Genomic DNA, 22671 nt, shown 5'->3' on the forward strand with positions numbered 1-22671 from the left:
TTCCTCTCTCTTCTTCCTCTTGCTCTTCTTCAGAGCGCTGCTGAATTTACCCCGAGCACATTCATCTGTGGCTTGAGGGACTCACCATCAGACAAACCCGACTCTGGCACCGGACCAAGGGTGAAATCTGGTATTGCGCTCTGGGTTCGCCTTATCTGCTCGCTGTTTACTAACAGTCACAGAGTCCATCACTCGCAGCAGCACTGTTATCTCAGCGACCCAGGCAACACGAGCAGAATACCAGAGCAGCTGCTTTAGTCGCAGGCCAATGTATGTGTGTGAGTGTGAGTGTGTGTGTGTGTGTGTGTGTGTGTGTGTGTGTGTGTGTGTGTGTGTGTGTGTGTGTGTGTGTGTGTGTGTGTGTGTGTGTGTGTTTGTGTGTGTGTGTGTGTGTGTGTGTGTGTGTGTGTGTGTGAGTGTGTGTGTGAGTGTGTGTCCTCTTTTAAACAATAACACATAAACAATGGAGCAACGTGTGCAGATGAAAATGATCAGAACTGTGCAGCTGGTTGCGCTTGATTAATCTTTCTTTTGGGCTGTTTATTCCTAAACAATTTAATCCTGAAGCTGCGTGAAACAAGGCTTTTAAAGGGTAATTGTTTAATGGCTGTTAATTAACGTGCACACAAGATATAACAATCATTAAAATGTCTAAAAGCAACTAATTCTATGATGTGGACTTGTGTACTTACATTATCCAAAATTTAACAATGATAAAATCCATAGAAATCAACAATTTTATTTAAGGTAAGGGGACATTTCATTTTGGTCGCATTTTTGATTGCGTCATATCCACTTTACGCGCGACCTTGTCCGTCCCTGCTGTAACTTCCTGTGCGAACAACGTAAGTCAAGGGAAATAAAACACAGTTGGACAGTTGGCTGTTTTTCTTTCCACAGTTTGTGTTGTTCACTTGTAATGGATCATGATTATTCATCGCCGTTAAGTGCGTAATGTGACCTGACTCGCGGGCAACACTGGTGAAGACCACATTCTCTCTTGTGCTTTAACCGTAAAGCTTGAAAGTTTAGGAAAAAGAAATAAATGAGATGCTCACCCTGTGGAGGGAGTCATGATGCAGCCTCCTCGATCCACTGTCATCCTGCAGCCACAGCCGCGCTCCGGGGTGTCGTGGTTCATGCCAAAATTATGTCCCAGCTCGTGTGCCAAAGTCACGGCTGCACCCAGTGGGTTCTCAGAGTGATCCTGCAGGGGGGGGGGAAAGGGCACAATAGAACTTGAGAGAACGCCAGCTATGTATAATCTTGTATATTGCAATTTAGAAACTGCGGATCCCCAAGACAGACCTGTAACTGTCCGAACCCCCCTCCTCATCCTCCCTCCATTTCTCATTCTCCTCATGGAGAGCTGGATTCATCTGACCTTCTATTTCCTCTGCAGACCCATTCGTACAAAGCAGATACTGCAGAGCAGACAGTTCCCTAAACCCACCCATGTGTGACTCGCTAGTACAGCTTTAAAGACAAAAGACAACTGCCCCCAACGAGACAGAGACTGAAAATTACGAGAGGTGGAAGTTTCAGTGTCACCTTGTTTTGTGCAGAAATGTTGAGAAGGAGACCAAGACGTCTCAGACATGAAGTCAGTGTTTTGCGAATGAATACCAAGTGAAACAGGACAAGAGATGACGAGATGGACGTCACAATATCATTTTATGTGTGTTTCACTGGAGCTCGATGATTTAGCCTTTCACAGATTAATCTGTTCCTGTTTTCAGACAAGAATAGGTGCCTGATATGAAAATGTTTATTTAGCAGAATCAACGGAAAACACGTGTATATATGTTTTTATTACTTAACATGAACAAAAACGATTATTTTCTAAATTCATGTTCTCTATATATATATATATACTTTATTGTATGATCCCTTTTATTACTTATTTATGGTCAAACTGTAGGATAGGACTATTTTTGATATTTTGGGAAACATGTTTATTTGTTCTCTGAGAGATACCAAACTCATGCGTGTGAATTGAGCCTGTGACTAATTCCATCCGCCTTAGCTTAGCATAAAGAATAGAAACATAAAGGTTATAAAATCCACCTACCGGCAACTTTTCCAGTGTTAATTCTAAAAATGTCAAACTATTCCTGATATCAGACATTTTGGCCGAGCTGTGAATCTGAGAATAGACTCAGCAAAAGTCTGTCTGAATGTATTACTTTTGCTGGAATTATAATTCACTGAAGATAAAAGTAAATGTCAACGTCTCTACAAGTCCACACAAAGAAGCGTGTTTCATGTAACTATGCTGAGGAACAGAGAGAAGCCTAAAAACACACAGAACAAACCAGTCGTGTTATAAAGCTCGGTCGATAAAGAGAAATGCAAAAAAGCTAATGGCATGAAAGTAACTTCTTGAATTAAGCTGATTGATACAGAATGACCCCTATTAACAATATAAAACAAATCAAATGAGCTTACAAGTAAACCCTTAACGATGAGCATATTTCAGCGATTTAAAGCTCACATCTCCAGTGAAAGCGGCCTCCTACATGGCAACTGTACATGTCACTGTGACCTCTCACTGCTCTCTGCCATGTACATGAGAGAATCACATGCTTCCTTTGAAGGGCGAGGTCATATGTCAGAGTTGAGGGCAAGCTGAGCTATTTTCCGCTCTGATTACAGGGCAGCTTCGTGGGGCGCTGGCTGCACCCGCCTCGTAACAGAGGGGATGAGAAAACCTTCATCTGGCTCCGTCATATGTCTCAGCGGGCGTCCCTGCGTGTGCCAGTGTGTGTGTGTGTGTATGTGTGTGTGCGCATTTAATTCACAGTTAAAAGCTTCCTCACAAAAGAAGTGTAATGTGGCGGTCAGCAGAAATGGATGAAACTCTTATAGAAGCCACAGTAATTACTTTGAAGCAGATATGAGCCGTTGTTGTGATGGGGAGAATTTGACAGTGTTGGTTAACAACCAAGCAATGACCTGATAGTCTTTTTTTGATTCCATTTCCAGGATATAAACAATTTGCGGTCATGGCTTGAACCTAAGAATTCCCATATAAACACCCATGTGATTTTACTTATAATAAACAACATTATGACGTATGAGCTGCAAGAACATGTGGCTCGAATAAAGATCTTGTGGCTGATTAGCACACGGTGGTGAAAGGTTGGAGAAATGGCTCATCTCATCTGGCCGCCCTCTGACTGGTTACACGGGCCCTTTAATCTCGGGCCAAATCATCTGCCATCTGTTTAAGTAACGGGGACAACAAACATCTGGAGAAGCCTCCACCATGGCCAGCAGCAAAACATATCAATTAATGTGTGGGGGGGAGGGGCGGGTGTACACATCTGGGTCGGGACCTAATGGCACAGGGCAGATAACCGCTTTGTGATTTGGCATAGATGTCAAGTGCCACAGCAGGGAGGGGAGCCAGCCTGGCAGCTAATTCACTAGGTGGAATCATTCAATGTACAGAGAGAGAGGGGGGAGGGGGATGCACAGCTGTGTGTAAAAAATGCATTTTGATTCCAGAGATTCCAGAAATCATATTGTGAGTCTTCAAATGACCTTACAAGGCCCTGTGTGTGTATCTGCACCACAAACCATTCTGAGAGTATATCTCTGCATATTCCTTTGAGCTCTCAGGTGTTTGATGAGGAAGCTCCAGTACAAACATCATTACTCTTAAAAACACGACTTCCTGCCAAACCTGTCTGTAACGGCCCCTTCTCAGCAAACAACAAACACCTCCTCTGTGTAAATCATGTCTGGATTGTATTAGCCTGCTGAATCTGAACAATGCGCACGCTGATACAATCAGGCTGCACAGAGGAAGAGGAGGTTGGAGGCAGGGTGGGAGCAGCGAGCGGGTTTAATACTCACCATGACAATGCCTCCAGACTGCTCGGCCGTGCACATGCTCATGATGGGGGCCATGCCGATGGTGGTGCCCTGGAAGTAAACGCCGCTGCCGGGGACAGAGGACAGATGTTACAGGAGGAAAGAGTCTTCAATTTCATACTGTGTTTCTTCAGTCTGAGTAATGAGATGAAAAAAAAAAGATAATCATAAACTATCAATTTAAAAATAGTATTTTCTGGAATTATCCAGTAATTATAAACGAGGGATCCCATAATTCAATAAAAAAAAATCATGTAACAAACAAAACAAAAAAATACCTGTTTATTTATAATTTTGTAATTTAAAAAAAATAGTTTTAATATTTTCAAAATGTATCTGTTTATGTCTTTATATTGATTCAATACAATTGATTCATCATTTAAATCACCATATATTTCTCTTATAAACAGATAGTAAACTAAATTTCTTTGGATTTAGGACCATTGGAATAGAGACATTTTGATTATTCATATTTTTAAATGATTGTTAAAATACTCGATGCAGCCCTAAATAATCTAATACAATAATACTACTGCTATATTTACTGTGTGTGGTGTAAACATGTGATTATCCATTTTTATCATGGACCCCAGGGAGAGCAGCCGTTGCCATGGTGACAATTACATGGGATCCAAATAAACAATAAGTTGACATCAACCATGCAGTGAAAAAATGTATTTACAGAAACAAGATGTTATAATCTCCGTGCAATGATTTACACACAGCAGTAAAATTAATGGGAGACAATGGCTGAGTGGGTAGGAAATCAATGTATGAAAAATCCATGTCGTCCTCTGGAAAAATGGTTTCGCACTAATGCAAATTATAAGGGACTTTGCAGCTAATGTGTTGAGTGATGTACAAGCGCGAGCAAGGCCCTTGAAGGATTTGTGTTCATATAACAAAACCAACAGCTGCTTGTTCGTGCTCTTATGTATTCTGATAAAGTAAATGTCCACCTTATGAGCTGAGCGTTGTCATGTGGCTTCTGGGGCAGCAGCTTGACTTTCCTCCAGTCCAGGAACTCGTGCAGCGTGTTGAAGGGGTCCTGGGTGACGGGGCATTTATCAGAGTCACTCCACACCTCCAGGCCCACCAGGGCCACCCGGATGTTCAGGGCTCTGTAGAACTGAAGGGGAGCATATTGGTAAAATAAAATCTCTTTTCCTAACCACTATTCCTTGACCCTGATATTAAACATCATGAGGTCAGAAGGAGATGTGAAGGACAATCCTGCTGGCTTCTTTTAAGGAGACATAAGCCTTTTCAATTTTGCCAATTTTGTGGATGTAAATTTTAAAAAGTCTGTGGTTAAAGGGTGGACATGTGATGCTTTCCATCAGGTTTGTCACAAGAATCAAACAGGTGCACGATGATGATTTATGTGGGTCAGCACTGTTGCTGCCGCGAGATGGCTTCCTATCGTATCCAAGGAGATAAGATAGGAAGCGTTGAAGCTCTTTTCTTCAGCATTTAGAGAATTCAAACAGCTAATTTCTTGCTGCTGAGACACTTCCAGGTCATTTCACTGCATTAGGAATCCTCCTGAGTGAAAATGACAATTTGACCACAGCCTCAGGGTGAATAAAAAGGTCAGGGGACTTATGGAGCTTAGATTACATGACTGATCAAACGACTTTTAAACACGTGGGAGAAACTGTCGCAACCTTTTACCTTTGGTTGCTCACTTCACTGAATTACATTACGTTTCATTATGGAAACTTCAAATTCCCCCAGTGTGCATCAGTGAGATCTGTCTCTTTTCATGTGTTTCACATAATGGGAGCATGTCTTTTCCATGTCTCTGACCATGCTTCCCTCAAGTAAATCCATCTGTTCCTACTGGATCTCCCCGCTATAAGTCTCTGGCAGAGGTTTCAGACAGACTCAAAGCAGCTGCTTTAGTAGGACGTTAATATATCACAGTCATCCCATTAATCTCTGCTGCCAGCAATATTTCTATTTTAAAAGTAGTGATTTATTCTCTCCCGTGCACTGGGGAGAGGATGTTTTACCTTGTCCACATAATTGGCAATCTCTGCCAGTCTCTGTTTCACCTTGTCCACGTCCTTCCCCTGTTTCTGAAACTGCAAACAAAATGACATGTAATCAGAGGGAGAAAGTGGAACATTTGCACCTACAGTCGTTTTGCATGAATACAGAAATGATTACAGCCATTTTCAGAACTAAAGGAAAATCCACTAAACCAGAGGTAAAGGCAGTGTTTTGTATGAATGACAAGCTCAGAACCTGAACACGCAAAATGTTTTAGTGTGTGTTAGGCAGGTTGTCAAGCTGTGACCATCTGGATCTGGGAAAATCTCCTCGCGTTGGAGAGACGAATGGCACGGCCGCAGGGAGAAGGTATATTGGCAGATCTGAAAGCTGTGAATCCAAACTGCAGCTAAGTCCCAACCTCCCATTTCCACCCCACTGTGCATCCACCTGCGAAGCTTCTGGCCCTGAAGTCTGAGCCTGACATAATGCTTGATCCCCTATTCTCTGTCATTTCCTCTCCTTTCTATACAGGTCGGAGGCGGGAGGAAACCCCACCATGAGAATCATCAGCGCTTACGGGAGACTCCTCTGCATCCACGCGGCTTCTTCCTGTTTCCTGTCTGCTCCGCTGGGGAATCGCTCAGCTCTTCCTGTCAGAACGGAGCCGCTGCCACCAGACCACACCACTCGCTGCACACTGACCTAATTCTGCAGCCCCAGTGGGACCTGCTCTACCGTTACTACAGCTTACCCTCCTCTTTTTTCTCCTGCTGTATGAAGGGTTGCTAAGGTTTCAGCGTGTTGCTGCTGTGGGACAAACAGTTTTTCATGAATGGAAGGAAGGCAGGTACATTACCTCTCTGTTGTCTGCAACAATGATCAGCTCCACGTACTTTGTCGTCTTCTGAGCGTGTCTTTTATGCTGAAGTAAAACACAGACACTGCAGGTTAGAAATGCACTTCACACTTTCAACACAAGTAAATATCATAGACACACAACTGACCTACAAATATAAACCTTAAGATTAACCGTAAAAAAAATGATCTACGTTTTGGGAAAAATATATATATATATATTTGCCATTTTGCTGAGAATTAGATTATAAAATCTTATATCTGTACAGTAAATATAATAATATTGATAATATTGTTATTTCTTATCATTATTAAATATAAATTTATTTGTATCACAATTTTCAAAATAAAGTTAGAAAGTGCTTTACAAGATTGAACAGGATAAAATAAACTGACTCAATAAAATCAAGCAATTATAAGGTATTATCAAATCCCAGACAGGGGTCATTAAGTACAGTAACTTTCACATCCTAACGCAAATGGAGTTCTTAATGCCTGGACATAGGGGCAGATGGATCCTGCACCTGCTCCACGCAATCTCGGCCAAACCTCCTGCACGGCCCCTCAGCGTCGGGCTCTAAGCGCAGAGAGAGCGAGTGGCGAGCCCAAGGCAACACCCTGAGGGAACGGGTCCAAACTGCTCTGCTGGCCAGTTTGTGCATCTTTGGTCAACAGCCCATTCATCTTTTCACCAATTAATCTTAGCCTTACGTCGCAGAATCGTTTGACAAATAAATACCACTCAATATGCTCATGTTGATAATAATATCCAATGACTCTTATGCAAGACGTGTCATAAAGACATCATGGTTCCTGTCTCACCCTGGTGTGGAAGGACTGGAAGGGGCTCTTGATGTGGTTTTCAGGAGCAACAGACGACATGTTGAAGCCGTGGCCGCAGGCTCCCGGGGTGAGTCGGAGTTCTTCCACTCGGTAGATGAAGTGGGAACCGTCACTTTGGCCAGACGCCGGCTCAATGATGAATGTCTTGTTTTCAAGTGCGATGAAGCCTCTGCAGACACAGCAGCGAAGGTTTTAAAACAAAGCAAATCCAATCTCTCAAATGCAGAATTTGATTGACTACATCTCTCTCTAATGGAATATGTGACAGCTGAGGTGGCCCTCAACCCACTGTGACTGAGGCCGGGTGAAACTTCCAACATTTTTCTTTAACTTGGCAAACAGCTTCTATACACTGCAAAAACTCAACTCTCAGTTAAATAATAAAGAATATATATATTGTTTTGGTTATTTGAAGAAACACCCAAATTGTAAACATAATTATAATTATGACAAAGAACAAAAAAAAGCTAGGATAAGCTAAGATAAACTGCGCTAAGCTAAGCTAAATATGACGATAGAATAAGTCAACATGCAATATAAACACAAGAAAATAGAAAAAATTGAAATCACACAATGTAAACAGAATGTGTACAGTGTAAACGGGGGGTAGGGAGGCACTTTGCAAAGAGAGAAAATAAGTATTACAGAGTTTAAGTCAAGTCAAACCTGAGTGAGTTGTTGTGGCTTACTGGGAGAAGCGATGGTTTATACATTTTTATAAACATAAAAACTACCTTGTCAGAGGCAACATAAGCAAATTGCCTTGATGTCAGATATTTCATCTAACTTGAGTTCCACTTTTTGCAGTGTAAACACCAGCCTCATCACAAGTAGTCACAAATACGTTCAGCATTATTACACACATCATCTTCCTTATGTGTACTTGCGAAATTACCACATCTCCAATTTCAGAGTCAATGACTTGAATCTTCTTTGTCATTAACAGTTGCTGCATCGATGAGAGATCATCATGAAGAACTAAACGTCTTCATTTTTATGAAAATAATTCCTCACTGTTTAATGAAGCAGAAGACAACACTGTGTTCGTCGAGTCTTGGCTGATGCCCAATTCTAAAATCTCTCAGCTGTGCTTGGTCATTAGCACCAGTGAGACGCCTATTACTGTCAAAACGAGAGCGGATATTTACTGGATGCCTCTGTGGACAGAAGACAATGAGGTGTGACATTTTCTATTCTGTAGTCACACAATAACTTACTGACAGCGCGCTTAAGGGGTCTGGAGAGTTATTTGCTCCTGTGTAGAGCGACTTAAGCAAATATAAACATTGCTGTGGCAAATAGCACCTAAAGGTCAGCGATGAGATGCTGCTCGAATACAAAATGCAGGCGATGCTTCTTACCGAAGGCCCGAGCAGGTGCTGAGGGTGACGTCAGAGTTCGGGTGGGCCTGCACCTCCCCGTGGTAGTAGCAGTTATTCTGGAAATGGGAAGTTTCATGCAAAGAAAAAGATTTAGCCACTGCATGATTTCATTTAAAACTTATTTTAAAAGACGTTCGTCCCGTTTCCTGTAGCTGTAGCTTTATCTATGATTAAATAAATAAATATTTTGCAAAGAGAAAGACTATTTCTCTACTAATTTATTTCTGAATTTACTAATTCATTTCATGAATCAAGTTCTACATGTTATTTTTTGGGGGGTTTAAAATAAACATAATACAATAACTTTCCCAATTTGGGATCAATAAAGTACATCTATCTATCTGTCTATCTGAAATGCATCAAACCTACAGATACGCCTGTCCCCTGTTTTTGTTTGAAACCCCCAGGGCAGCATTTAAGACTTGACGGGCAGATTGAGGTATTTTAGGTCACAACGTAGCCTTCACTGATTCGTCAGGGTTCTACCTCGTGACCCCTGTCCGGAAGACAACTACCAGCGTCATGGATGATCAATTACAAACACTAGTGACCCTGTTGACTTTGCTAACAACTGTTGTTGATACATTGACTGCTGACAAGCTTTTACTCCAGAAAACTGTCATGTGATGTATGTATGAGTATGGACGGGGAATGAAATTTATAAGGAGCCAAAACGCTTGAGTGGACAGAGATCGTTTGAGTTGGAAAATGCTGTTTTCAAACAAGAACTTAAAGATGTAGCCTAAAGCCAAACTAGTTTTAGTGGTGTGATCGTTGGATATGCAACTTTTTCTTGGGTTGTCCTCTAAATGGGAGGTTAATAGTCTTTTTCATTGTAAAGTTTGTGTATTTTTTTCATTCATTTAATTAATTATTTATGTATTAATTTATACTGGACCTGATAAAAGAGCAAAAACCGGACAAGAAACAGTAGCAGTGTGCTGATGTAGTCCTTTAAATCAGCATGCTCTGTAGAGCAGAGTTCTCTCTTCTTCCCCCAATGAACAAACAGGACATTTTAAATGAATGCAGCCGACACAGTTTAAGGGAGAAGCAGGGAAACCGAAACTGATGAGAGGTGACAGTAATATGGTAATTGTTTTTCCTTCCCCATTAAAGGGAACAGGGACGAGTCAGGCTTCTGAAACACAGAGGGAAGCCCTGTGCAGAGCAAACGACTCCTGTCGGAAATACAGAGCTGCAGTTACTGTCGGGCAGCACTCCGTCCTCTTAAATCAACCGTCATTAGTCCGATCTTTCTCATTCCAGATATTAAACTTAGGGAGGAAATACTTCTCTATTTAGACTTACTTCTGTGGCGAGAACAGTACGAGTTACTGAGCCAGGTTGGGATGGAATTAAGATTCATAACATTATGTGTAAAAATAGCGCGGCTGTGAAAGGCTCTGTTCTTAGGCTACGGTTGACCTAGATTAGTTCACCTTTCATAAAAGAAAACAGCAGGCAGTAAAAGTGATTGGTTTTCTCAGTTACACTCAGTGTGTGGGACACTTTTATAGAAGTCAAATGGTTTAAAAAGAGAAAAAGTAAGATTTACTGAAGCTGCAATCAGCAGAACAAATAAGGAATACATTTTATCACAATGAACATGTAGTTCTCCCTTTTTATTTTCATCTTTAAGGTTAGAAATACAATAATCTTCATCATTATCAGATTTTTTGTAATTCAAAAGTATTGTATGGTTCGATTCCAACTCTTCAGTTAAGCTATATAATTTCTTACTCGAGTTCTTCTTGGTTTTTACTTAGATTTAGTGAAACTCATTTTTGGAGACTTAAGTAAAGTTCTGTGGATTTAAACAATGTCTGCACATAATTTTACAGCTTCTGTTTAATTTGTTTTACCTTCGCCAACAAGGTTTTGTCTTCACCCCTGTACTGTTTGTTTGTTTGTTTGTTACTTGTTTGTCAACAAAAGCTACTGAAGAGACATCCATGAAACTTCACTGAACGATGGAAGATAAAAACCAAGAAAGAAACCTTTCAATCTTGGCTTCAACTTTCTTTAACATTTAGAGAATTTCCTTTGATCTAATGTGCATGTTTAGAGAACGGATATTTCTGAATGTGTGAGGTTCAGTGTGATTGGAGGCATGTGCTCTTAATCTCAAAATCATTTCATTAACCCTGATTCTTTTGTCTTATCAGATAATTTATCGAATTTATTTACAGTACATGTCTGTCACACATGACTGTTTGCTGAATTCACATGTACTGAAAGTGAGCAGCTGCGTGAAGCTTATCTAAGACAATACAGTTGATCTATATGACAGCATGATGCAGTCCCTGTAGCAGACTCCCACTTAAGGTATGAGAGAGAAACACTGTTCCCATATAGTTTAGCAGGAAAGAGACGAACCAAACATTTCTCCTCCGAGCTGTGAGTGCCCTGACAAACCGTTGCTGCTCAGTTTAACAGTGATTGTTAACAGGAGACTGTGAGCTGTGCTATAAACCACAGAAAGCTTTTCAAAGTCACACATCCCAGGTTTGTGCATCCACATGGAGTTGTTATCCCTGGGGCTAGTGAAACGTCAACCTGACACTAAACTCTGTGTCTACCTGAGTACAACTAAAAACACCCTCATTGGAAAAATCAATTTGTGTTTATGAGCCACATAAACTGATTTCTGCCATCGAGCCTTGATAACTAATAGAAATTAAAAATGAACATTAGTCTTCATTTTCATTTTCAGAGGATCAGGCTCGTTGGTAGCAAGCAGAAAAATAGAATACAAAAAGAATAGATCAGCCATCTAGGGGATTCCATAATAAAATCCTGATGGAACTATTGGCTTAAAAACAGCCGGCATAAAACACGGCTTATCAACAAATAGGCCACAGGATAGCTGTCCTGCTCAGAGGCTTTCAAATATACACTGGGTCAAAAAAAGAATAAAACTGTATGAAAGCACTCAGAAGAGCACATTTTTATTTGGATCTGCAGATTTTTATTTGGATCTGCACCAAATTGCACAAACTCATAAACATCACTCCCCTAAAAATATCACATTTTTTTAAACGCCATGTTTCCCCAGGGTAGAGAAAGTGTAAAAAGATAAATCCTTGATCTGCCCCGATCCATGTCCACACAATGGGATATGACCCAACCCTCAACAATATATCGTGGAAATTGATTGAGTAGTTTTTGCATTATCATATTTAATAACTAACAAACAAACGTAACTTCAGAGGCAACGATTTTAAGTACACACTAGCTCATTTCACATACTTACCCTTTTTTTATAAATTCATTAGATTCAGTGTAGATTATCATCTATAATACTGAACCTCCATAAGTAAATAAAACAGAGACGAAACAATTAAATATAAAGGTCAGGGTCCATTTTGCAGGGCAACCTGCAGACAATCACCGCACGTCAACCTCACCATAAATATCAAAAGCACTCCAGTGCCACCGTACCGTGAAGTTGTGAGCACCGGTGACTGCACTTCCATCGTCTCGGTAATGTGTCTCCGTGTAATGGCTCGCAAAAAGACCCCTGAGAAGAGAACAAAAAAATGACAAAAGAAGAAGAAGACACATGAAACACTCAGGTACTTTTATCACAGCTGTGACTCCAACAAAAAACCATACACAATGAAACTTGAACCTTATTTGACTTTTCACATTCATCCCATGTTGATTCGGAGGATTTGGGGGGAAATTGTTGATGCTAATAAAAAACGCTTCAGTATTTTGGGGCTTATTTTTATTTCACAAATGTATTAGGTAATTTGTACGCATCCTTGAATTCCCTGGCATTGAGCACGACTAGAATCCCTGCTGAGGTAATTATTTTGTGCATTGGTGTCTGCGCATATCTGTGTGTGTATTTTTGCACATATTTTACACTGCATGTCAGTGCTTGTTTGTGTGTGTGTGTGTGTGTGTGTGTGTGTGTGTGTGTGTGTGTGTGTGTGTGTGTGTGTGTGAGTGTTTCCCTCCTTGAGCCAATAACAGATGGACATAGTGAGTCCCACCCCAAGCATTTACAAATGAGCAGTAGGAACACCCATCTTTTTGCAGATGCATAATCACACTGACATCAGGCGGGATGATCTCAGGATGTGTGCGAATGGTTGTGAATGCATGCGTGTGTGTGTGTGTGTGTGTGTGTGTGTGTGTGTGTGTGTGTGTGTGTGTGTGTGTGTGTGTGTGTGTTAAAAAAAGGGCCACAGAGAGTGCAAGAGAGAGGGAGGAAGCTTAGCAAGAAGGTAACAGCGAGTCCAAGAAACTGAAAAGTGACAGTTTACTTCAACAGCTCCGTCTGTGACATGTCTCCAGATTTTTGTCCCAAATACGTCGTCTCACGGCACCGTGGACAAAGCATGTGCATGTATGTTTGAAACGGAGAATTCAGAGCATAATATCACCTCGGGCTGGTTAATTGAGCTGACTACTCTTTGTGTTCACAAGAGGAGATTGACAGCGTCTTAAAAAAACTGGAATACGATGTCTGTCCAAATTGCAAGGGGAATCCTTCATATCCCACAATGATGCAGCGTCCCCCACAGCATGCACCTACCAATAAAACTGAACCTGAGTCTTTAACATGAAGCCAATATGGTACTTTTTTATATACGTTATATATCTCATCTTTTATGTCTTAAGTGGACATTCATTTTTTATGACGTGTTAAAAAAAAAGGGCATCAGTCCTCTGTAGCCCGGGCCTGAGCACGTTTAACTTCATTAAATACTTATTATCTCTTTAACGTGCCTTAGCATGCCATTAGCACGCTCTAAACCAAATCTGATAATCCAGCAGCCTGTAATCACTTTAAAGAGGCCGGTGTGTCTCATTAAAAATGGATGACACATCAGAGGAGAGTGTGCGCTTAATAAAAAAGAAGAAGAATCACAAACTATACGTCCTCACACTTAACAGATGCAGCATTTAAAAGGTGATAAACAGCCACTACAGATACAGATGTTTTCGTCGAAAAATAAAAAACAAAATGCTCCAATAAAAAATATCCATTTGTAGTAAAGTCTGGATTTATGTCGTGTGAGTGGTAATTCCCTGCGAAAGCTCCCGTGCTACATTTTGGTGGCACGTTTGGGAAAGCCAGCTTAGGGCAACGAGCGTGGCCCCTGATGCCGCGACGCTGCAGTGGTAAAGCCGTGGCTTTTACACGGTGGAATCTGCCGGTAATCAACTCCTTGGCAAGAGCACACAGAGTTTATTTAGGCCACGGATGTTAACTGTGTGTCTGAGGAGAGTCTCGTCTGCCCTCGCTGGTTTCCTTTCAGCTCTGTGGGTTGTGTATCTCATGCATCTGAAAATGACCCCAATGATGATCAGCAGCGCAGAACAGAAAAATAAATCTAAGCTGTCGGAGCCACAACAACCATTTGAATCTCCTCGGCGTGTGTGTACTCGCAATAAAAGTTAAGAATTTGACTATTTTTGCAGCCAGGATGTGGTGGTCGGGTTCTTTCTGAGCGACAGTAACGAAGGAGAGCGACAAAGCAGTTTCTCTCTGAATACCCTAATTCTTTCAAGTGATTACAACCTCTTTTCTTAACAAAATCTACCTCCTCCATCCCGCTTTTCTGTCAAGAGGAACAAAACAAAATGAACTGCAATTTAGATGGAAATTGGGGCGGATGAGAATTAGTGTGAATATGGCTGCAGCTCAGTGTGAATTCTTCAAGTGGTGCTTTGAATTTTCCTCAGCTACGTTATAAAAGGCAGGTGGGTGGTAATTTCCGAATGGAGCAGAAACGCAGAGCTTCTGACGGGTGTTTTTTTTAACAAAGGCCTGAACTCAACAAGTGGAACATGATGGCGACGGCCAGAAACCTTAGAATAAGCTGATTATCTTTCTTTTTGCATTTTTCTTTATCAAACTTGCATGAATCTCCTTTAATTGCTCGAGTACCAATTGATTCAGTGCTCCTATGTGTGTTACGCTTCATTACACACAGTCCAACATCTAACTAATGATTCACCACGCTAATCGTTGCACAGGTTAATTGTGATGAATGAGGTGTTCAATAATAGCACCTAGTTGAGCCATAAAATTTGTCCTAAAAAATAATCTAACCATCATTTTTTATTCACCATTATACAATCTGCTTTTCAGTTAATGAGATTTTTTGACTATTAATTTGCAGAATGAATTACTGCTGAACCCGAAAGCCAGAGGAAGAGTTTTCACATTACAGAGGCGAGTATGTTGTCCATGCTTTACACTCCTGATAAGAAGGAGTAAGAGTTACAAGTAGGTAAGTGCTTCGAAATCAAAGACGCTCACGTATTTTTTTCTCGGAACATTCATCATATTATTGCAATGAACTTTTTTTCATCTCATAAATGGATTACTGACATATACCTCATCCTCTACGACAATAAATGAATGTCAGGCAGGGATATGACTGGGACGCAGGGACAATACAGACAAGGACACAGCAGAGAAACTCGTTAAATCGGCCCCCACAAAAATCCAACCTCTTTTTTTCTTTACCAGGTATACGACTCTCTGTCATATCTGAAATTATGGCAGATAGAACGATTGCCGCTGCTGCACCGTGCTCACGTTTTTTTATGAGTTTTGTTTGAAATAGAACAAATCAAACCTGGCAGCCACAGACTCGCTGTACGACAGCATAATCAATGTAGCCGAAGCTCGAAGTGTCACACGCTGTTTACATGAATCGCTGTTTTTAATAATGTCTTTTTCTCATGCATCCGGAGAGTGCAATGTTCTGTGCAAATTTAAAGCGCTGGGCCTCATTTGCATATACGCGACTCCATGCCTCATGTAATAATTTGCCATTATACAAAGCCCCTTGAGCATGAAACCGTTTGAGAGAAATGTGGCTCCTCTCTGAGTCTTTCTGCTTCCTTTGAAGACTGCTAACTTCAGTGATTTCTTTTAATCCCCTCTGCCCCACAAGCCTAACCCTTCCTATAGCTGCTGCTTATAGTACTGTACGCCCGAGTCAGAAAAGAGCCGACGACTACAGAACGAGGAAGAGAGACGAAGAAGAGGAGAGGAACTAAAGAGGTGTGGTTAACAAGTCTAATTCTATTTCCACATATGGCTGCGTCCCAAATTGATTTACATAGAGCTCAGTGTCCCTTCAGCTTAGGCTTGGCTGTGGCGAGTGCACTGGAGCGTACAACAACCAGGGAGAGACGCAGACGAGGGAACTGCAAAAATCCCCTGAACTGCAAAAATAAGGGAGTGTTCTCCTTCATTTCTCTGGCTTCATAAAAGATGAATCATGTACATTAAAACTTCTCTTGAAAACAAACACAACACTGAAGCTCGCAAAAAGTCCCTGCGTGAATTTGTTCTTTACAGGAGTCAACTTAACGTCACTGAACATATATCAGTTTGGTAGCAGGCCTGTTTACAGTTTTATCCGTGACAAATGTTCAGCTGAGTTGTCTCACTGAAATGCTAGCATGCTAGAAGTAGAGCTAGCAGCTTTGAAAGACTGTTGGCGTGTTTCAATTCGGGGGCCGCATCCTTTATGAGCCGCATTTTTAGACCAACAGCAGCACGACTAGGCTGTCCCCATTTGATACCTCCCCAAACACATGAAACTCTATAAATATAGTGGCACTTGATGTCAGGGGATCATCAAACTCATCAAATCCTCTGGAGGCATGAATGTTTGGTGCTAATCCACATGTAAAGATTCTTCAGTTTGGACTGGATCGACCGATTGACCAAGCGTCCAAGTTTCAAAAGTCCCATTAATGAAGGAGCAGAGTAGAGTTTCCCAACATAAACGCTCCAGCAGGCAGCAGACCGATATCAAACAAGCAGCCTGATGGGCCAAGCCTATTTAAATATTGGCTGACCAAAGTAAAGATGAAGGCCCCTTAATGAGTTTGAATTGCTCTTTGCTTAGTTTGAAGTCACAGAGACAGCAGCTTGTTTCTTTTTTTAAATCATTCTGCAGTAAGTTCACAAAGGGTAACAGATCTTAAAACACAGTTCAGTTCTGGTTCTGTTGAAAACCAATAAAGACGACTGATTTCTACAGATTAAAGACGCAGAAAGACCCTGAAGGTACTTGTGCACCAATGACTCAGACCAACGAGAATTCAAAACCCAGAGCGTCCCTGCTACAGTGATGAGTAAGTTGTGCTACAACTTGCGTCCACTTCATTGTAGATATTCAGTTCCGATACAAATGATAAAAAACCTTTTGCCGTGCAATCACCAAGAGAGTTCACTCAATCAAACAACATCCTCTGTGTGCTGTGGAGCCGGAGGCGGGTGAAGTCATCACATCAGTAAAAAATAAAAAACGCAGAGGGAAACAAGGCTCGCTACATGGGAAAGCGAAGATGAATGATGCATGATGGGATAGTGACACAGTGCTCTTCATTCATGGTGAAATACATACGCCTGATAATATATTCAAAGGACATTTTCCCTGTTTGATCTACATCACGGGCCATAAGATTTCTTTCATGCCTGCTTGACTTGTTGAAGAATATAAGCTGCGTGGAGCACAAGTGAGAGAAAGTAATAAGTTGTAATGATAGCAAGTGACAGTGAGGTCAAGTGATTCTTCTCCTTGGGGGAGTAGGACGCTGGTGATGATCAGATACTGTTGTCACATAGAAAGCACATATCTTACAGGAGAGACATTGTGATAATGCTGATGTGCAGCAGGTACCTACTGTATATTGTAGTGAACCACTCTCCTGATCACGCTGCAGCACTCCAGTGAAAGGTGACCGTATTACTGTGTATGATAAATGCTGTCAGATAAGTGTGAGGTATCTATAGCCTTGCAGTCTGCATCATCACTTTCTATCCTCTGGGTATGCTGCTCGTTCTGCCACATATTCTCACAAAACATCTCCATAGGGCTCTATTTTCTTTGATAGCGTGGCAACAGTAATCATATCTTTTATGCTTTTAGATATTTCTTATTTGCTCGTCCACGGCTTTTTATTGCCACCGCCTTTTTACCAGCACAGAGTCTTATAAAGTCTTGAGAGTTTGTGTAAAAACTCAGGCCGCAGGTGCAAATCAAAGATTAAAAATGCTGTTAATGTCATGCCCAGAAACCTTTTTATGATTTTAATGAGAGCACGTGTATGCCAGTTTGGGTGTGAAACATTGCAACCTGCACTGTGGCTTTCTTTTCAGTTGTGAACTAACACAGCCAGCAGCAGTAAAGTAACGCAGCGCAGCTAAAGAAAGAACTGCTTCATAGCTGCTGGCCTCAACGTCCGGAATATCTAACTCCCCGAAACGAGTCTGACACTCAACATATTTTTCCTCATAACTGTACAAAGAGCGTGATGTCATATTCCCTGTGCAACCTTTAAAGGGAATAGTTTGTCAAATACGTGGGAGAGAGAAATGCGCTCATACACTGTTGAATAAGAGAAAAGGGAGCAGTGTGTGAGTGTGTGTATACAGACAAATCGTCCGACTTCTCTCTGGGCACAGTGAGCTGCTACACTGCAGACTTTACCTAGTCCATCTTATGCAGAATTAGCTGCTGGTGTTAGTAACCCCACACATATTGCACTACAGAGGCTGTTTGCTGTAATTAACGCTTTAAGCTCTTACAACTAAACATTAGCCTTTGTGAAATATGTGGCTCAAGGGAGTGTTTGAATTCATTACAACCCCACAGAAAGGAGACCAAAATGTTTCTGGGCACCAAATGATGTTACGATCTCAAAAAAACAGAAGGCAACATCCCCAAAAAATAGGCTCTCGATAAAGAGCTCTGAATAGATGCCTGATTAATTTATTGTAATAACAGATGCAAACAGTTATGAACTGTACAATAAGAAAAAAAAAATTCAAGCATATTTCTGCAGTTACTAGCTGATTATCAATGCTACCACATAAATACAGACATTTTTCTGCTAGATCCAAACCAAAAAAACACATTTAAATATTCCATAAATAAGGAAATTAATCTCTAATATAAATGGTGTGAAGCCACTAGAAAGTATAATCAAAAGAATGAGTACATTATCTAAAATGAATCACTTCAGACAAAATACTGGACAATATCATTCAGTAAATTGTATCTTTGGTTGTATTTTCCCAAAGGTTGATTATTTGCGAGCGTAGAATAAAAATAATGATAACAATATATGGAAAGCAAGTGGGTGCTCTACCATCACATCTTCATTAAAAGTTTGTGAGAAAGAAGTATTCAAAACAACCTCTGTAAAAAGTTTCTGCCGGCCCAGTACAGAGATGAGCCATTTTTTTTCTCTTCTTCTTTTGCTGCTCCTATATTCCCATCCATAACAAGCTACACCGGAACTAATGAGTGACTAGGGATCTTCAAGGGAGGTGGTGTATTATTATTCATTGAAAGAGAGTAAACAAATGCATAAATGTTAATGTCAGAGGGTTCCTATCTGTCCAATTAATCTATGGAGGCTCCCCTGGGCAGCCTCATTGTTCAGCTATACTTTTTTGTCTTGAGGGGAAATATGCAATTAAGAGCTGAGCAGAAACAAATATTGAAGATTTTTTAATATCCCTTTTATTTCCGTGTCTTTCCCCACTACTCTCTTATTCTAAAAAAATATGAAATAACTGGTGCGTATCAATATGAATCATCCCCTGCTCCCCTACACTGGCGCCCTATCCGTGCCATCAACGCGTTCGTTCCTTTTGCTGAAATCCAAAAAGTCAACAGACACAGAGTTTAACTTGGTAAAACTTCAAGCAGCGAGGAGCACTTGTGCTGCATAAGACAGCTGCTTTAATAAAACACTTCTTCTCTCCACTGACTGCACACATCCCCGACCATCAGCTCTCGACAGTCCCCGGACCTGTGAAGCATCCCTCCCTTCCTCCTAAAAAACGTCTCACATCATTAAACCCACTCTTTACACTTTCATGGATGCTGCGCTGATTTTCCAATGAGATAATAGCATATAATTTGTCATTCTCCGCCCCATTACCCTGCGAACATGGCGGAGACGGAAACTTTCACTTGGCACTGATGTATCATTTCAACATAAGGATCAGGGTGAACAATCTGTCACTGGTTGTGATGCTGTGTCACATGAATCATTATGGCTTGTGGGTATTGAGCGAGAGACGTCAATTATTGGACAGGCTACGGGTGGTAAAACAGCAAAGTGCCTTTAAGTTTAACAGAGCCGACTAAAATGACCCTTGAGACTCAGTTCAACCATATGAAGACAAATTTGTTGATTAAAAATATATCCGATGAATGTAATTCTTGAACATTTCCTGTTTCTGTTCCATATTTATCATTTTCAGTATACATTCATCTGCTTCTCTGCAAATTTGTTTCTCAAACAAATCAGAGACGGAAAATGTTGCTGTATTTTCTGTATAGTCTCCTCCGGCTTCTGTGTTTATACAAACAACTGGTGGATGAATGGTGCTGTTGTCCCCTTGTTGTCAAGTTCAACGCAGGAAAAAACTTCCCCTCTTCCCTTATCGGTGACGTCAAGCCAAGCACTTCCTCTCTACCTTGTTTTCTGTGGCACATCTGGATTTATTGTGAACAAACACTTCCTTCCTCTATCTGGTGTGTGTATACTTGTTATTTTAGTTGCCTCTTTTGGACCTTTTCTTATACAAACACTGATCTTGCCAGGACCAGTAGACCGTAGTGAGACCAAAACCTTGCCCTAATGACATTTTCGAACCTTTACCAGAGGTTAAAATCAGGGTTAGGCATGAGTTAGATATGGATAAGTTGAGGGTTAATGTTTTAGATAGGCTGAAAGTCAATGCAGTGTCCTAGCAACAGTGCAAACAGACAAGTGGTCCTCATTAGGACGAAAACCTGGTCCTACTGATTGTCCTTTCTGAGGCCCTGGTTAAAGATGGGTTAGGCATGAATTGGTCATGATTACAGTTGGGTATGAGGTTTTTGCTAGGCTGTCAACAATGAATGGAAGTCAATGCAAAGTCCTGATAAGGATAGGATAGGACCTGTGTGTGTGTGTGTGTGTGTGTGTCCTCCTTGCAGCAATCTGAACTACAGCTGTGTAGACACTGTTATGCAAGCAAGTTGACATTTTAATTATGTCAAGTTGAAACACATATGTGATTTCAGTGAGACAAGCTGTCATCTTACAGGATCTGGAACATACACGATAACTTCAATATAAATTCTGCCGACCAGTGGTTTTACTTCAAGAGCATCAGCAGCAATTTTAATAATCCCCATAATCGGGATCTTCTATCACGGGCAGATGGCATGGTGAGTGATATTGCCGGCAGTAACCATATCAGATAAACCAAACAGCTGCTGAGCTGCAGTGTCTCAGGTAGAATCGCCCTTATTCCTCATGGGCCCCATACAAAAGAGCCATTCTGTGCGCTATGCTGAGATACTGAAGAGAATGTGAATCACACACAAAGCAATTTCTACTTTGACAAGGATTTCTCATTAAAGCTTTTATATCAAGCTTTTATGGCCAAGGGTTTTGAGAGCAGCAAAGAGGTTCTGTCTGAAACGTAATTATAATACAGTGTACTGCAGGGCGGATTTCCATGGCCAGGGAACTGTAATTTGGTGACAAATCGTACACTAATGGCCATTTCCTGCCATGGACAAATGCATGGAAGTGCATTATATTGCACACAAGCATTTTATTTTCTTGAGTAATCTATTTGCGTGCAGCAAAGTAATGTCATCACTCATGCACGACACTCGACACCGGATGTGTTTCCTGCTGATGCAGACAAATGATGCCCAGGATAAATATGGATATTATGGCTAATCAACATCTGTAGGCCCATTACACGCTATCAAGAACTCCAACGCAGATAATAAATTTCCCTTTCACCTACACTGAGGTAATAGTTCACTCCAGCTGACACCGTACTGAGTACATCACAGATTGTGATTTATAATAATATAACGTTTTTTGAACGAGGCTGCAGATGCATCGCTTCTGTGCTTCTCCCCTTCGTGCATCTGGAGGCTCTCACTCTCTGTAAAGTGCTCAGAAAAATGAAACACAAACCGCTCACAGGTTCCTAATAGTTCTTCTTGCCTGCACCGTGACACTTTGTTCCTTTGCATGAATGAGAAATGAGAGAGAGAGAGAGAGAGAGAGAGAGAGAGAGAGAGAGAGAGAGAGAGAGAGAGAGAGAGAGAGAGAGAGAGCGCAGAGAAACACAAACCACAACCTGACCACATCGGTTAGGTGCTGCGACAACCTCCACCCCCAACCTCTCTACCGCTGCAGGCCCCTGAAAATAGGTCTGTAGTGGGGAACAAAACAGATGATGCCATATGCTGACATACGACATTAACTGGAACGCATGTAATTCTGGAAAATTATTCCTCAAAATCCTTGAGTTTATCTGCTGTGTTCCAAATTCAGCTTAAGTTAGCTGTGTTGTAATAAACAAGTGGGTAACACCTACATAAATATCTGAAATAACAGACTTACCCTGACAAAAGCAGCGGTCTTTATCCAGATCAAACTGAACGCTACAGAGTAATCTTCATTTCCAACAATATAATATTTGTCGACAAACACGTGAACCTTGGTTCGGATCCCTGTTCTACTATCAGGTGTGAAAACGCCCTTAAACCAAAAACCTGGCTTTGCACTGATCTTTCCAAGAGATCTTTAATTTCCGAAAATATCTATCACACTTTTATTATAATGATGGAGGATTCTAAGATATGGGGGCAATTGAAGAGGAAAAAAAACAAAGGTGATAAGACCAAAGAGCAAG

General features: G+C 41.1%; 1 protein-coding gene across 1 annotated transcript in view; it reads right to left on the reverse strand.

Moving 5' to 3' along the window:
• The window catches only part of adam12b (ADAM metallopeptidase domain 12b), a 77514-nt gene that overhangs the window by 28482 nt on the left and 26361 nt on the right, over positions 1 to 22671 (reverse strand). The window contains 8 exon segments of the mRNA XM_061087433.1: positions 1059 to 1207; positions 3862 to 3946; positions 4839 to 5008; positions 5895 to 5966; positions 6734 to 6799; positions 7555 to 7744; positions 8937 to 9013; positions 12402 to 12480. Of these exon segments, the coding sequence (XP_060943416.1) occupies positions 1059 to 1207; positions 3862 to 3946; positions 4839 to 5008; positions 5895 to 5966; positions 6734 to 6799; positions 7555 to 7744; positions 8937 to 9013; positions 12402 to 12480 (888 nt within the window).

The sequence above is a fragment of the Limanda limanda genome, chromosome 15, assembly GCF_963576545.1.
Source record: "Limanda limanda chromosome 15, fLimLim1.1, whole genome shotgun sequence".
NCBI classification, from domain to species: domain Eukaryota; kingdom Metazoa; phylum Chordata; class Actinopteri; order Pleuronectiformes; family Pleuronectidae; genus Limanda; species Limanda limanda.